The sequence below is a fragment of the Scardinius erythrophthalmus genome (assembly GCF_964197995.2).
Source record: "Scardinius erythrophthalmus genome assembly, chromosome: 9".
In the NCBI taxonomy this organism is placed as follows: Eukaryota; Metazoa; Chordata; class Actinopteri; order Cypriniformes; family Leuciscidae; genus Scardinius; species Scardinius erythrophthalmus.
The window spans coordinates 31,410,388-31,427,419 of NC_138229.1; the positions used below are offsets into that span (position 1 = coordinate 31,410,388).

Consider the following 17,032-nt stretch of genomic DNA (forward strand, 5'->3'; position numbering starts at 1 on the left):
AGGGCTGAGCATCTACGCAAACTAATAGAAAACAACCATAACAATCCTAAGTTCTTATTTAACACTGTGGCGAGACTAACAAATAAACAGATGTCTCCTGAACAAAGTATTCCATTACAGTTTAGTAGTAATGATTTCATGAAGTTCTTCACTGAGAAAATAGAAAACATCAGAACCACAATTGTAAACGTTCAATCCTCAATCGCGCCTTATAATTCAGCCTCAATTATCACGCCGCAAGAACAATTACAGTGCTTTTCAACTATAGAACAAAAAGAGTTACATAAATTTATCATTTCCTCTAAAACAACAACATGTTTATTAGATCCCATACCAACTAAACTATTGAAAGAAGTGTTACCTGTAGTGGAAGAGCCTCTCCTCAATATTATTAACTCGTCTTTATCTTTAGGTCATGTTCCAAGAACATTTAAACTGGCAGTTATAAAACCTCTCATTAAGAAACCACAATTAGATCCGAATAATCTAGTAAATTATAGACCCATTTCAAATCTACCTTTTATGTCTAAAATACTAGAAAAAGTTGTGTCCGCTCAACTGGGCTCTTTCTTACAAGAAAATGACACCTATGAAAAGTTTCAGTCTGGATTCAGGCCGCATCATAGCACTGAAACTGCACTCGTTAAAATCACAAATGATTTACTTTTAGCTTCTGACCAAGGCTGTATCTCAATATTAGTTTTACTTGATCTTAGTGCTGCGTTCGATACTATAGATCATACAATACTCTTAGATCGACTACAAAATTATACTGGTGTTCAAGGACAAGCATTAAGCTGGTTTAGATCGTATTTATCTGACCGCTACCATTTTGTTTATTTAAATGGAGAAAAATCTATCATAACTCCAGTAAACTATGGAGTGCCGCAGGGATCTGTGTTAGGCCCTCTATTATTCTCAATATATATGCTACCACTTGGAAATATTATAAGGAAACATGGAATTAGTTTCCATTGTTATGCTGATGACACTCAAATCTATATTTCATCACGGCCAGATGAAAACGCTAAATTATCCAAATTGACAGAGTGTGTTAAAGATATAAAAGATTGGATGACGCATAATTTTCTTTTATTAAATCCAGACAAGACAGAGGTACTACTTATCGGTTCAAAAAACCACCCACAAAACCTCTCACAATACAACTTTAACATAGTAGGATGTCCTGTTACTTCATCCTCTACAGTAAAAGACCTGGGTGTTATATTAGACTGCAACCTGTCTTTTGAAAATCATATTTCATATGTTACAAGAACAGCCTTTTTCCACCTTAGAAACATTGCTAAGCTACGTAATATGCTATCAGTTTCTGACGCAGAAAAGTTAGTTCATGCATTCATGACCTCGAGACTAGATTACTGTAATGCGTTATTAGCCGGTTGTCCTGCATCCTTAATAAACAAGCTACAGTTAGTCCAAAATGCCGCCGCTAGAGTTCTAACTAGATCAAGAAAATATGATCATATAACACCGATTTTATCATCCCTACATTGGTTACCTATAAAGTCCCGTATTAATTACAAGGTATTGCTACTGACTTATAAAGCCCTAAACGGCTTAGCTCCAGTCTATTTAACCGATCTTCTATCGCCCTATAATCCATCGCGCTCTTTAAGGTCACTAAATTCGAGGCTTTTGGTCATACCTAGGATATCCAGATCCACCAAAGGAGGGAGAGCATTTTCACATTTAGCACCAAAACTCTGGAATAGTCTTCCGGATACTGTTCGTTGCTCAGACTCGCTCTCCCAGTTTAAAACTAGATTAAAGACGCATCTCTTCAGCCAGGCATTCATATAATACTTTTAATCCTACAGTTAAATCCGACCTCTAGTTCATAAACGCCAGAGGAGAACTGGCCCCCGACTGAGCCCGGGTTCTCCCAAGGTTTTTTTTTTTCTCCATTAGGTCACCTGATGGAGTTTTTCGGTTCCTTGCCACTGTTGCCTTTGGCTTGCTCAGTTGGGGATATTGGGGATATTTAATTGAATTAATCAATCAACGATACTATTGATCAGCATTACCGAACGTAGACGTTCCACTAGAAACAAACATTGATGTATTGTTCTAATTTATTACTGTGAAGCTGCTTTGATACAACCTGTGTTGTGAAAAGCGCTATATAAATAAACTTGACTTGACTTGACTTGACAACACCCTTGAGTGTCTAGAAAGTGATGTAAAATTATATAGGCCGAATGGTCATTTTCATACGCAGCAAAAAGTCATTGACATATTTCACGATTTAATCAGCCTGCAAAGCACCATTTTACCCTAAATATAATATCCACTGCATTTTAACTTAATTTTTTTGCCAATTTCTGCAACAATCATTACACGTGTGGTTGTCCTCACAAATCAGTGTAATTTATTTATTAGCTTATTAATTTATCTATTTCATGCATTTATTTAAAAGCAACTTTTGGTTGTGTAGCCTAATGCAGTCAGGTTGATTTAGTCATATTAAATAACATTTTAGCTAATATTTTAGTAAATTTAGACCATAAGAAACACATGTTAGTTTGCCTGACAAAACATTTTGCAGTCGATGCCATTTTCGGGGTTTAGTCAACATTTGACAAAACAAATTGGAAATACAAAAGTGTTTGCTATAGCCTTTTTATGTCTTGTTCTGTAAGATGTTTAGTCAGTCCGCCACCTACAACAACCTCAGTCACCTTATAACTTACTACAGCCGACACAGTCAGTGGTTTCTGTGCTGTGCTTTTCAAGGCCAAGACAATGTCTGTCAGCTCTGTGTGTGATTAATGTGAGCACTGAGCTGTTCTCTGACACCCTGCACTTAAAACAATTGAGCACCATTATTCCTGGTGACGGTCACACAAAAAAGGTTCACGTTCACTGATGTACTTCCTAGGCTTTGTGTTTTGGTATGACCTGGAACTTTGCCCGGACACATATATCAGCTCAGTTGCTGCCTTGTGAAATTATCGTGGCATTTTTAGATCTAGGACGCCGTGTACTCGAGGCAGGTCCCCGGCAATGACCATCTGGTTCAGGAAATAGCTACACTGTCAGAGAGATACTAAGCCAAAACTGAAAACACTGTATGATCTCTGACAAAGTGCAATGTGATATCAAATGCTTCAAATGCTTTTTAGTGCAGGTTTTGAAATCTATGACTTTTTCCATGACGAGAAAGTTAGTAAATCTATTTATTCTCTGAGGGCGAGATTAAGGCTTGAACCCCACAACATCTGGATTTGATCTGGAAAATTCACATGGTGTCACTGCTTAAATAGACATTTCAAACTATTCCTTTGAAAAATAGTGCCATGTCATTTAGGCGCTTGAGTTACAGCACATTAACAAACACCAGGCATAGGTACTTCAAATTCAAACTGTTAAATTCAAACACAAAACTGGCATTTTTCTCTGTCAAGGTCCGGGTATTAGATGTCAGTCTAGTCAATGAAGATTTCTAACCCTGTGAATATAGAATTACACATAGTTTTCTTCCAAAAAGACTCCTTTCATTGAGGACTCAAGGACAGGTTCCCTCATATTCTAAAACATTTAGTACCTGAAAAGATTTAAACTAGTTAAATGATTTAATGCATTAGGTAATATGTTTAACACCATGATGTGATTTCTAAAAATCGGTTCTGATCGTCTGTTTTTGGATTGGGGGAAACCGGAGCACCCAGAGGAAACTCCACACAGAAAGTCCTTCTGACTCAGCCAGGACTCGAACCAGGGACCTTCTTTGCTCTGAGGCAACAGTGGAACCCGACTGAGCCACCGTGTTACCCAGGGCAATACAGGATAAAAAAGAACCAAACTAGAAACAGGTGAGCATAATCAACGAATAAAAGGTCATGATGGACTGACAAACAAAAGGAAAAATATTAAAGGCCACCTGAAGTTGCTATGGATAAATGAATTTGCTAAATGAATAACTGAATTAAAGAAATCCATATGACTCACTAATATTCCAAGTCTTCTGAAGCCGTACAACACTTTTTTAGGACTGGGCCCTCATTAAGTTATGGAATCATTTTTTTAAACATTTTAAAATAGGCCTATTTGTGGAAAAAAAAAATTATTTGAGTTACATAAAAGCTTTTTATTTGTTTTCTTCCTAATTGTCCTTGAAATAGTGGTAAAAAAACACACACAAAAAACACCCCAACACAAAAATGGTTTGGCCACTGATCAAAATTTGATGTTGTCATTTGATTTGAAGTTCAGCACGCTCAAAATGTCCGGTCAGCACAAGTCCAGTGCTCAGAAAAGGAAAGAAAAGAGAAGAGGAGAAGAAAATAGAAGCCTGGGAGATTTTCTAAACAAATATTTTAAAAAAGATGGTGACGGTGAAGCTGGAACTAGTTAAGTCAACGTAGAGCAAGGTTAGAAACAATGCAGCCAATGTTCACGAGCCTTGTCAGTGGTTTACCTGCATTGACATTTTTTGCTAGCCGCCAAAGCAAATTTTTGACCCGTCAAAGCCTTATTTAATCGGCAAGTGATGTAGAATAGAATGAGTGCTGATCGCCTGACAGGGCGAACAAACAACACGTCGAGCACTGTCTTGCTCTCTCTCCCTCGCGCATATTAGGCTAATCAAAGATTATTTCATCCCGGGCCCGGGCAAGTCTGTCAGCTGGCCTGCAAATAAATGTGAATTGAATTAAATGAATGAAAATAGGGCGATCACTAATCGGAGGAATCGGGTATTTTTAGTGGTAGTAAAAATAGACCAAAGGGAACAATAACCATTAAAATGACTTAAAAAAGGCAAACATACATATAATTACAATGAGGAAATAATAATTGGTTCAGATAAAGTATAAAAAGCAAGTAATCATATGATTTTATTGAACAACACTTATAATTACATAATGTAATAATAAATAATACAAACATAATCAACTTATGTAAATTACATATTATAACAAATGCCTGCAGAGGGTGCCAACTGTGATAGTTGCTGTTACAATTTAGAGCAAGATCAAATCCTTGTTTAATATTGGCCAAACAACATTTAATTCAAACATCCATTTAATCTTTAATATTTGGCCACTTCTTTGTGATAAAAATACAACCGCCACTGTAATTTCTTGGACAAGAACATGTGGACATCAAAACACGCAAACTCAGAGTGAGGGGTTAAACTTTTATTTTGAAATCACGATGAACAACAGTTTGCATTTTTAGAAACATATTATTGATGTATTCCCCTGTGTTGGCGTAGGTTTATGAATTAGTTACCGTACAAATATGATGAAATGGCGCGCATTGCGTTCCCAGATGAACGTCATAAGCAACCCAAACTCACAGCATTGTTAACCGAGCAGCTGAGAGGCGCTTCATGCATGTAACAGTGCCACACTTTACTATGAAACACATAACGCATCAGACTTTATGCGTTTCCAAATGCATGTTATTGGGAACCCAAACAAACAGCACATGCAGAGACTGAATTTGTGTGGAGCAGCACTTACTGTGAACTGAGCCGCTCTGAGACAAAAGAAATTGATTTTACTAAATGGTTTTAATATATCGATTCATGCAGCCTTTGAAAACGGTCTAATAATGTGGTTTATGGATTCTTGTCTGTGGAATACGTCACTTCCAGTATTTTGCCGGTTAATCGAAAGTATTTTTTTTTTTTTTTGATCCATTGATGCTTGTCTTATGAGTCAGAAGACTTGATTACTTAATTACACCACTTACTACAATAAATGTTGAGGCAACATGAACTTCATCCAAATAGCTTTATAAACTTCCAGATTTTGAGAAAACATTGATTTAGCACAAATGAAAAGATTGTTGGTATCCAAAAGCCCAGCATATAAAAAGCCTGTCTTTTATCTGAAAGACTCCTTGTTCAAATCATAGGCATGTAGGGACATTGATTAATACTGTTGACAAATTCATCTAAATCAAAAGTGACACTTGGGTTGACGGTCCAAGATGTCACCATAATTCATCACATACTGTTTATAATTATGTGGATGGAAAAATACAGTACAATAACAACAGCAATAAGAACTGATCTGCGTCATTCACTGCATATTATAGGGTTGATTAATTCTGTGCTGATTAACTGAGTCAAGCCACGGAGGAGAAGAAATATTTAAAATCTCATTTTTATTAAATGAATATTGGATTTGCATCTTATTAAACAATAAAAGTGAGCTGCAATGTCAACACTAAATGATGACACCAGATTTGCATATCACAAAATTATCCATTACATATGAAACTTTATTAAAAAGGTAAACGAAATTCGGTCTGGATTCACATCTGTTGTGTGCACATGGATCAGAAGTGTAAATCCTCAAAAAGCCACACAAGAAGATGCCTACAATATCTCTCCCTGGCCTCCTCACATTCCTGCTAAGCTACTTACCCACATCAACACTGTTACCATTCCAAGCCAGATTACCAGTCAAATGAGATGTCATTCACTTCCTGGCCTAGCTGTTTTTCTCCACCTCATAAACAAAGCCGAGCTACCATTACAGAACTAAACACATCCAGACAACAGAGAGTTCTCGTTGGACATCTGAATGAAAGAAGGACCAAAGTGGACTTAATAAAGGGTAAACCGTCTTCTTGGAAGGTTAATGTGTAAAGTGCTTGCTAATCCGTTTTACCTGCAACCTTTTAAGCTTGGTTTTGATAAACAGCTAAACAAGTGCTTTGAAGTGTTGCACGGGCCAAACATTTTGGTGGAGGCAGTTTGATGTTATCATAGGTATAAAAAAAAAAACATAATAAAAAAATATATATAATTATAATTGTAATATATTTATATATACATTTTTCACATTTTCCATGAATAGCAACCATAAAATTTCAGTTTATCACACAAATCTATCATTTGGTTTCAGATCAATTTTAACAGAGCACACAAGTTCTTTTTTTTTTTTTTTTTTTGGTAATTTATGGAGCTTGACAACCTGCATGGGAAATAACCACTGTACCACTGAAAATATTACAGCATTTAGTGATTACATTTTCATTTTGGGTGAACTATGTAGTTTTACGAAATTAAGCTTTAATTTTATTAAATTTAATTTCGAAACTACTAAGCTTTAAGAAATTAATATATTTCAGCATTAAAATGATCCAAAGTTACAGTAAAGATTCTATTTAACTCTCAAAGAATCCTAAAAAAAGTATCCGTTTTTTTCAAAAATATTAAGCAGCACAGCTATTGATAATTTCTGAAGGATCATGTGACTCTGAAGCAGGGGCACTGCTAGCAATGTTGGGCCCTATGAAAGAATATGAGGTTGGGCCGACTAGCACCCATTTTAGATTTATAAAATCAATCTCTGGGGGCCCAAAAAGTCCGTGGGCCCTTTGAATCGTCCTAACTCCTTATTTTAAATAATTTTTTAAAATAAAACTATTGCACAATATTACAGTTTTTACTGTATTTTTTATCAAATAAAAAGGACATTGGTAGCCATAAAAGACTTTATAAAAAAAGTTTGAATTACCAACACCTACACTCAGTGCCATTAAAATGTATAATGTAGTAATGTCATGTATATATGTTTTGTTTCATGTTTCATAACTTAAAAAAAAACTATATAAAAAAAATGTATAATGTATATAAATGTGTGTGTGTGTGTGTGTGTGTGTGTGTGTGTGTGTGTGTGTGTGTGTATATACAGTGCTATGCATAAGTTTAGACACCCATGCTAAAGTTGACTAAAAAGAGGAATAAAAAATCATCTTTTGGAAATTGAACTTAATGCCTTAATTTAAAAAAGTAGGAAAAATCCAACCTTTAAGGACACCAATTTTCTTTGTGAATGAATAATGTATCATAAATAAATAAATGTTCTTCCTTAAAATACAGGGTGAATAAGTCTGGACACCCCTATGTTAAATTCCCATAGAGGCAGGCAGATTTCTATTTTTAAGTATTTTTTTTTTTTTTTTTAGGATACTATGCATCCTGATAAAGTTCCCTTGGCCTTTGGAATTAAAATAGCCCCACATCATCACATAGCCTTCACCATACCTAGAGATTGGCATGGTTTTATTTCAGTTAGCCTAATCGCTGGTTTGATTTGCATTGAGAAATGATCTTATGGAAAGTACCCCATGCCAATCTCTAGGTATGGTGAAGGCTATGAGATGATGTGGGGCTATTTTAATTCCAAAGGCCAAGGGAACTTTATCAGGATGCAGAGTATCCTAAAAAAATAAAATAAAAAAAATACTTAAAAATAAAAATCTGCCTGCCTGCTGGGCGGTTTGACCAAAAATCCACATCACGGTTTTTTTCTAAATTAAAGAGACACCCCTCGCTGCAGCCTGTAGCACGATGATGTAGTTGGATCATGATCCAATACGTACTGGACGCGCATGCGCGGTGGTGCGTTTTGGTCTGTAGCCTACAAATAATAATAATAAAATAAAAATGAATTTAAGTTAAATATAAATGATCACTTGAGTGACAACTGCGTGATCTGACTGATGTGATCAGTTTGTATATTAAACTTAAATTCAGGTTTTTTTATTTTTATTTTTTATGTAGGCATGGCATGATGTATGTATAAAACTCCGTTGCTATAGAAACAAAGACGCTAAAATGCAATCATGCAATGAGCCCTATTGTGAAATTGATATTTTTATATTTGCTATTAGTATTATTATCCATACTGTAAAATCCTTATGATTTTATTCAACTATGTGTGGGTCTAATGAAAAATACGGGACAAATCCTGTCCATTATTGATTTGATACGGGACACATCATCTTACTTGTACGCGACGATTTCGTATTTTAAGGGACCTTACAGAGCACTGTGGAAAAATATAGCCATTAAAGAAGGAACTCTTACCAGGCAAAATATCATTAAGCACTTTTTTTCTGACAAGATTTAGTTTCTTGATGCTATTATGTTTTGCGTTTGCGAATGTGTAGCCTACTGGTATTTTAAGTTGTTTACAGACCGTAGGCTATTGTAGGCCTACCTCTTAAAATTACAAAGACAATTACTTGACTCATTTTTGCTTTCACTCAACAGAAAATATGACCTGAATAAAATAAAATGGCTTTATTTTAAAATGTTCTGTATACACGCATTAAATTTAAAATGTTGTAAAATTAACTATTTTGCATGTATGTAGAGAGAAACTAGGAAAGCATCACATTTATCTAAATAATTACTTATTCATCAATAATTTGGCTACTTATTACTATTTATCAGTAGGCTACTACTAAACAGGTTAGAACATCATCTCACTTAAGACCAGCGCATGCGAATTATGTTCATGAACGTGACAAATGAACAAAAGACTCTTAGTAATTATTTATGTTCCCTGTAAATTATTTTTGACTGCATTATAATGATTTCTTAATTCAGAATATTATCAAGATTGCGTAGGTGGATGTGTTCGGGGAATTTGCCAGTTAAAAGTAGGCTATAACATTTAAAGCCCCTTAAATGAACGAAATGACTCAAAAAAGATTCATTCATTTTGATGAACGAGATCGAACAAGAGAGTCAGCAAAATGATCCGAACCATCCCCATTCAGTACGTATTGGATCATGATCCAACTACGTCATCGTGCTTCAGGCTGCAGCGAGGACTTCTTGAAATTAAACCGGTTTCACGGTAAATGACGGTGTTTTTTTTTTTTTTTCAAGCATGATGGGTGTTAACCACATTTTCTACTGAGTGAGAGAGGAAATACTGCAGTAGATTAACTTATAATGTCCTATTTTATTGTCATGAGTGAATGAAAAAATCCACACTAATATTAATAATAACGTTACAGGTTTGCAAGGCTGTTTACAAAGAGGTGCCAGCAGGACGCGCTTTAGGAGCGGCAGAAATAATGGTTTCCCCAGTAACGGCTGTACTCAAAGCAGCAACGCTGCTTTATCAGGAAAGATAAAGAAAGATTCAATCGTAATAACAAAGAAACTTTTCTAAAGACCGTCATTTCACTTCAGATACGTTCATACAGTATAAAAACACGCGCGCCGCGAGAAAAAAAAAAAAAACACTCTCACCCCCACACGGCTGCGACACGGCTACCGGAGCTGATCGCGCCCATTCTAGTCAATGCTTGTGTTTCAGATCGAAGCTTCCCAAAAGCAGCTCTCCGCGCCGCTTCGCTAAATATAGGGGCCTAGTCTACTTTGACGCACGCGTGTGGAGGACGGAATAAAACCTTGTCGCAGCCGTAATGCGCCGCAGACGTGTGTTCTCTGTTGTAAATGAGGTGCGAGACAGTGTCGCGCAACGCCGCGTTCCGATTAAAGCGACATACACCGGTATTGCGGTTTATTAAAAATTCATATCATAACAAAAATAAACACCGGTATTCGGTATGAACCGGTAAACCGCCCAGCACTACCTGCCTCTATGGGAATTTAACATAGGGGTGTCCAAACTTATGCACCCTGTATTTTAAGGAAGAACATTTATTTATTTACGATACATTATTCATTCACAAAGAAAATTGGTGTCCTTAAAGGTTGGATTTTTCCTAATTTTTTAAATTAAGGCATTAAGTTCAGTTTCCAGTCAACTTTAGCATGGGTGTTTAAACTTATGCATAGCACTGTATATATATATATATTTATAAAGTATATATAAAATATATATATAAAGTTTGCAATGCTGAATAATTTCAAATTGCATTTCTCTGGTTTTGTGTAGGTCAGTACAATGCTTATTTCTGGTTGTTGCACAACTCTAGAAGTTAAATCTCTTAAAATTAGCCTAATAGAATTGAGTGTAATCCCATCCAAACTGGCTGTTTCTCATCATCTTACTATTTTTTATGTAGGCATGGCATGATGTATGTATAAAACTCCGTTGCTATAGAAACAAAGACGCTAAAATGCAATCATGCAATGAGCCCTATTGTGAAATTGATATTTTTATATTTGCTATTAGTATTATTATCCATACTGTAAAATCCTTATGATTTTATTCAACTATGTGTGGGTCTAATGAAAAATACGGGACAAATCCTGTCCATTATTGATTTGATACGGGACACATCATCTTACTTGTACGCGACGATTTCGTATTTTAAGGGACCTTACAGAGCACTGTGGAAAAATATAGCCATTAAAGAAGGAACTCTTACCAGGCAAAATATCATTAAGCACTTTTTTTCTGACAAGATTTAGTTCTGGTTGTTGCACAACTCTAGAAGTTAAATCTCTTAAAATTAGCCTAATAGAATTGAGTGTAATCCCATCCAAACTGGCTGTTTCTCATCATCTTACTGTTAATCTCTGGATTATTTGGGTCTTGAATACTTTCTGAAATGTTTAACATGTCTGCAACCCCAAGTTTGATTTTGTTTAAGTCTAAAACAACTCATGTTTAGCAGCATACATTAATTTAGAGTAGATAAACATTGTGTTTAGAGATAGATCCATATAAGACATCCTTCCTATTTGAAACACATTACAATTTTTGTGTCTACATAATCTATTGATTAAGATCAGTGGGTCAATACAAGCAAATTAGTCAGAATAAACACTAAGAAAATAATCTAATATGGATTTGCTACACCAGTGTCTCCCATTAATCACCTACATCATTTGTACCATAACAGTTTCATAATAAACAGAAAATATACAGATCTCAACAAAAACTAAAATTGAAATCACGATATGGCTTAGTGTAATAATCAAATCACAAAAGGCTGTAGTTTATTATACTTAATTCAGTTGAATAAATATAGTCTGTTTTGCTGCATGTTTCAGAGTGAAGCGTGCCACTGTGTTCATTTACACCTGTGCAGTTCATGATCTAGAGTTTTCAACCAAAATAAAAGCTGAAAGAAAATAGAAACAAACTAGGCTATACAGGGCTAAGTATTGTGTAAGTGTGCTACAATACACTCTTGAAAACAAATGTTCCAAAAGGGGTTTGGTTACACTTTATTTCGAAAGTCCACTAGATACTGACTAAGTAACTTTGTCAACTAACTAGTATTAGACAGTTAGGTGTTAGGATTTGTGTTAGTAGTTGACAAGTTTAAGTAGTTGCAAAGTTATAGTCAGTAGAATGTCTGTTTGGGAGCATCAAAATAAAGTTTTAGACAATCTACTAATAATCTAATGAATGGTAGTTGACATGTAGTTGCAAAGTTACTTATACTTAGTAGAATGTCTAAAGCAGACTGTCGAAAAAAAAAAATGTTTTGTTTTTTGTTTTTCAGTGATTCCATAGAATAACCATTTGTGGTTCCCCAAAAAATCATTCTGTGAACAGTTCTTAAAAGCACAATTGGTTGTCTTAGGGTACATTTATACGACACCATGCTTAAAACGATCCCCATTCACACGGATCCGTGAAAACGACTAAAAACGCTGTATTCTGCTGCCAGGCCAGTACATGGTGACGAAACACTATAGACTGAACACGTAATACGTATGTTTCGTGTTTTTGTTGTTTACACAGAGACTGTTTTCAAACTTGCGCTATGAAACCCGTTTTCAAAAGTTTGCGTTTTCAGGCACCCGAAACGCTGTTGTCGTGAAAATGAGCGGCCAAAACGCATAAAAAGTTTTACGTTTTTAGTTGAAACGGTGTCGTGTAAACAGCCCCTCAGTGTGAATTACATTTTATTGATCTACAGGTTTTCCATTATAACTAACCTTTTATGCAATAAAAAGGTTAAATGGAAGTTCTTCATGGAACCATAGATGCCAATAAAGAACCTTTATTTTTAAGAGTCTGAAATAAAATAATTAATATACATATTAGGAGATATTTTTATTTCAATAGTAAACTACCACAACTGATGCAAGGAGGAGATCCAGTCAGATGGTAAAATCTATTTTATTTTCTCAACAGCAGACGATGAGAGAATACTAATATTTCATCCATAATGAGGATTAATAAAGAAACATAACATGTTAAAATCCCTTCTAATATTTCTAAATAAAATGTAAGTCACACTCTGAGTATAATATTCTTGCCCAAGGAAAAGTAAAGTTGTTGAGATCTCTTTTTGAAAAGACAGACTGCAAAAGAGCCAGGTCTGAGTCCAAAGGACAGACTGACCTGTACAGAAATTAATCTCTCTCTTAGGCAGTTACTTAGTGGAACAGAGCCAAGTTCTTCATTTCATAGTATATTGCAGTGAAGCAGCCCCACAAGAGATAGATATGAAACATATCTAGCTTTTACAATTTTGCACCCTAGGGTGAGACCATATGTCGTTCTGGACCAAATGTGTCAGTAAAATCGTTAATCTCAATACAAATACAAAAAGGAAAGAAACTGCTCTTGCCCCCATTTCCCCCATATGCAAGATTTCTTTTCTGCAAGCATGATAGCTAAGATAACACCTTTTATCACTTTAACTAAAACATTCGCTCAATCCTGATTTGAACATACATTTCAAATGTTAATAATGATATACACTACATGATTACATAAAATATGATTGATTAAATGATAAAGCAATCTCTTTCTGATTCATCAACAACTAAAAAGAGGTTTGAGACCACTTTAAAGTCCAGATCTAAGTAAATGTGAAGACTCTAAATTTGTTCAGTTTTCACTGCAGAGGGTTTGGAGCTCTTGATTTAGCTAAATACCCAAATTATTATTGAATCAACCTAAATATATTAAGTTAAAGTTACACCAACAAAACTAAATGAATTGGTTAGATAAAGTAGAAATTGCTCCTTAAGGTCACGATTGCAGGTCTTTTGTGCAGACGTGCAGAACTGACCACTGCAGCCATGTGAGTTGGACAACTGGAACTGATTCTCAGCGATTACAAAGAGGCTCTCAGTGGCACACTGCACTCTGACCAGCTCTTAAAGGTTACATTAACATCACAAAACCGTCCAGAAGTACAGCAGTGTGCTCCTACAGAACTCCAACACTTCACATCCACATAAACAGGAACATACATTTTATATGAGCAGCTTTAAATAGTTAATCTGTCTCTCTTCTCTGTTTACTGAATGCTGTCTGATGCAGAAGTATAGATTAAGGGTGCCGATAAAGCGCTGACAGAAGCACCTCTTTATCAGACACAGGCACACCAATCTCCTGATTATATGTCTTCAGCTTCCACCAATGGATTAAAACATTGTAATTTAAACCGAAATTGTTACTTATTGAACATGCTTGCTCTCTGCAAACAACCCTTTGCATGTAAGACATCACTGCTTCTTTCGAACTGTTAATCAGGGCATTGCATTCACTGTGAATAATCACAAAAAAATTACTATGCATAGTCTGCACAATTTTACACAGCTGGTTCCCTAAAAATGATTTCTGCGCCCCTAGTGTCACCAAAAAGAAACGCAAGACAATTATTGCTTTTCAAACAAGTTTCCTGAACATAACTCTCATCTGCAATTGGTCAGACACACAGATAGCTCCGCCCCTAACATGGGTCAATGATGCTGTTGTCAGGCCGGTTGGGATGCTCAAACAAAGCAATGTTTTGTTATCACAAATTAAACTTACGAAAAGAAGGACATTGAAAAGAAAAATACACTTCTGCTTTAATACTGGTTGGATCACAATGGTGAACAACACTAGCTGAGCAAAACTAGTGTTTAATTATTTATTTTTTTAAGTAGGCCTACTACTAGATGGTTATAAATAGAGAATTAGATGTGACAATGTTGGGATTTAAGGCTGGAATACACAACTTTTATAAACAAAGCAGATTTTAAAACACTAGGCATATTGCCGACTTTGTAAATGGTTAGAGAAAAACTGGGCATCGTAAACTAAACGACAGAGGATCACACACTGCCAGACTTAAGTCGTTCCCAACACAACAAACCCACAAACTGTCTTGAATTGGTACAAAATTTTAATTTGAATTACTTAACGACAGTTACAAAGTACATTAAATATAGCCTAGTATGAATATGGGTAGTAATGAATTTCTGACGTACTTTATCCGCCATGTTGTTACTGTCACGTGACCTAGCATCAGTTGCGTCGCTTCACCGCCATTCATAAATCCTCCCCCGTTGTCTCATGGGATAGCAGAGTCTATCAAATGCACACTTCAGAATCTTTTTGCTTACTGTTTTTTTTACTATATAGTAGGAAAGTATTTGATTTCAGGAAAATGTGCTCTAAAATCGGCTCAAAATAATAATGTTTTCAGACTGTGGAATTATAGTCTGAAGATTAAAAAAAAAAAATCACATGCTTTTCTGCTAAATCTGTCAACTTCGACTGCAGAAAATTTCCGATTTTTTGGGTTGTTTTAATCGATGTGTCCAGACTCCAGGCAAAAGTTGTGTAGTTTATTTCAGCCTTTAGTTGAATTAATGTTCTTTTCTCTTTTTTAAATGAATATCATCATTTGTTTGATATTAAATAACTAACTTTCTTCAAACTATTTATTGCACATGTCGAACTCCACAGTTTGCAAAGAAAATTTTTTACAAAGCAAAGTTTTTTTGTGATTTTTTTTTTTTTTATCTTTTTCTTCAGACTGACAAAGCAAGAACAGAGATTCGGTCTAGAAGCTTTACTGTCCTTTTTCAAATCACAGTGGACAAAATGATTCACCCTAACAAAACGTGGTCTCATGAAGGTCTTCATTTGTTTTAGAATAGAAGTTGTAAAACCTCCAGGAGACGATATAAAAAGCGTGACTTTACATCACTGGTTGTAATAAAGTGCATGTAACGGGGAAACTTTGTTGCATTTGATACCTCTTACAACGATGGTCTTTGCAGAATCAGACAGTCATTGGTGTTTTCGGATACATTAAGTCTCATCATTGCATAAACCAGCATACATCAAGTAAATGTAGTTGTAAAGTGTAAGCAGTGAACAGGAAGATCACACGTGTCGTCGCACTTGAACAATGTTTCAGTTACATTCAATAAATAAGCACCGAGATATTTGCATTAACCCTCCGTTTCTCGCTGCACACTTCAGATTTTAAAATACCAACAATGCGAATAATGTAATCTGAGCAGCACAATAATGCGCTTTCATACATTACTGAATATAAAGCGAGGCAAACAATCAACTGCTCGACTTACCTTCCAGATCCAGGCCATCTTAAGACTGAATAAATAGCTCGTAGCGTTGAAGTACTCGAATCAATCTAGACGCAAAAATGCCAGTATTGGCTGTTTAATGGTTTAATTACATGCGCCATAGATGCCCGACGTTGGTGAGGCGATGAAACATTTCAGTAAATATTGTGGAGTACCGTTATTCATGCTCTATTCCCTGATCTACAGAGCTCGGGTTGACGTGCGCTCCTATTGGCTCGTGGCTACGAGAGCCCCGCCCCCTTTATCATGTGACTGTGATTTCTCATCCCTGTGCTATTCAGTGCTAGGGTGATCAGTGATGTACTTCACCATTGAAAACATAGTCATATATAACACAATCGTTGTCTTTTTATGAGACCATTTTTTGTTGCTGTTAGAAAAACCAATGTGCTCACAGTATCATTGCTTGTAAATACAAACAATTATTGTTATAGGTCAAAAGCATCATGTCACAAGGATATTCAAAAATGTTTTGTCAGATGTGGATACAAAATGTGAATACATTATGTTTTTTTTATAATGTAAAAATTCTGAAAGTTTTCTGTGGTTGATAGAGAAAATACAGTATGAATACATTATGTCTATGGAAAGTCCCCATAAAACATGACACTGAGGCACATGCATATCAGTATTATAAAAGAAATGTATAGATAATCATTCTCTAGAAAATAGTGCCTAGAATCTAAAACTTACCAGCACCATTAAAACCAGTTACATATGAAGACAACGTAGCTATAACATGCTGAACATAACTCAAAATGGTGAAAGTTTTGATGAAATGTGCAAATGTTTATTGAGTCTAAACTAGGTCACAGTAACATGAAACAGTGAGAATTGTGCTTGATTCTACATGATTACACAGCACTGAAGGTCATGAAGTGCACAGCACAATGCAACTCTGGCTCTGCGTTAATTCGGGCATTGTGAGGCTGTGTGAGATGGATTCTGAATGATGGTCTCTCTTGGGCTCTGTAATTCTCTGCCTGC

At 35.6% G+C, this 17,032-nt stretch overlaps 1 protein-coding gene across 2 annotated transcripts in view; it reads right to left on the reverse strand.

The window, feature by feature from the left end:
- Positions 1-16,317, reverse strand: part of st6galnac3 (ST6 (alpha-N-acetyl-neuraminyl-2,3-beta-galactosyl-1,3)-N-acetylgalactosaminide alpha-2,6-sialyltransferase 3) — a 100,636-nt gene extending 84,319 nt beyond the window's left edge. Inside the window, exon 1 of one of the 2 annotated variants that reach the window (XM_081373406.1) lies at positions 16,028-16,241. In XM_081373406.1, the coding sequence (XP_081229532.1) occupies positions 16,028-16,045 (18 nt within the window). In that variant the 5' untranslated portion in view covers positions 16,046-16,241. Of the gene's footprint in view, positions 1-16,027 lie in introns of both variants that reach the window. The other variant, XM_081373407.1, reaches the window with a different exon arrangement.
- Positions 16,318-17,032: the final 715 nt, after the last annotated feature.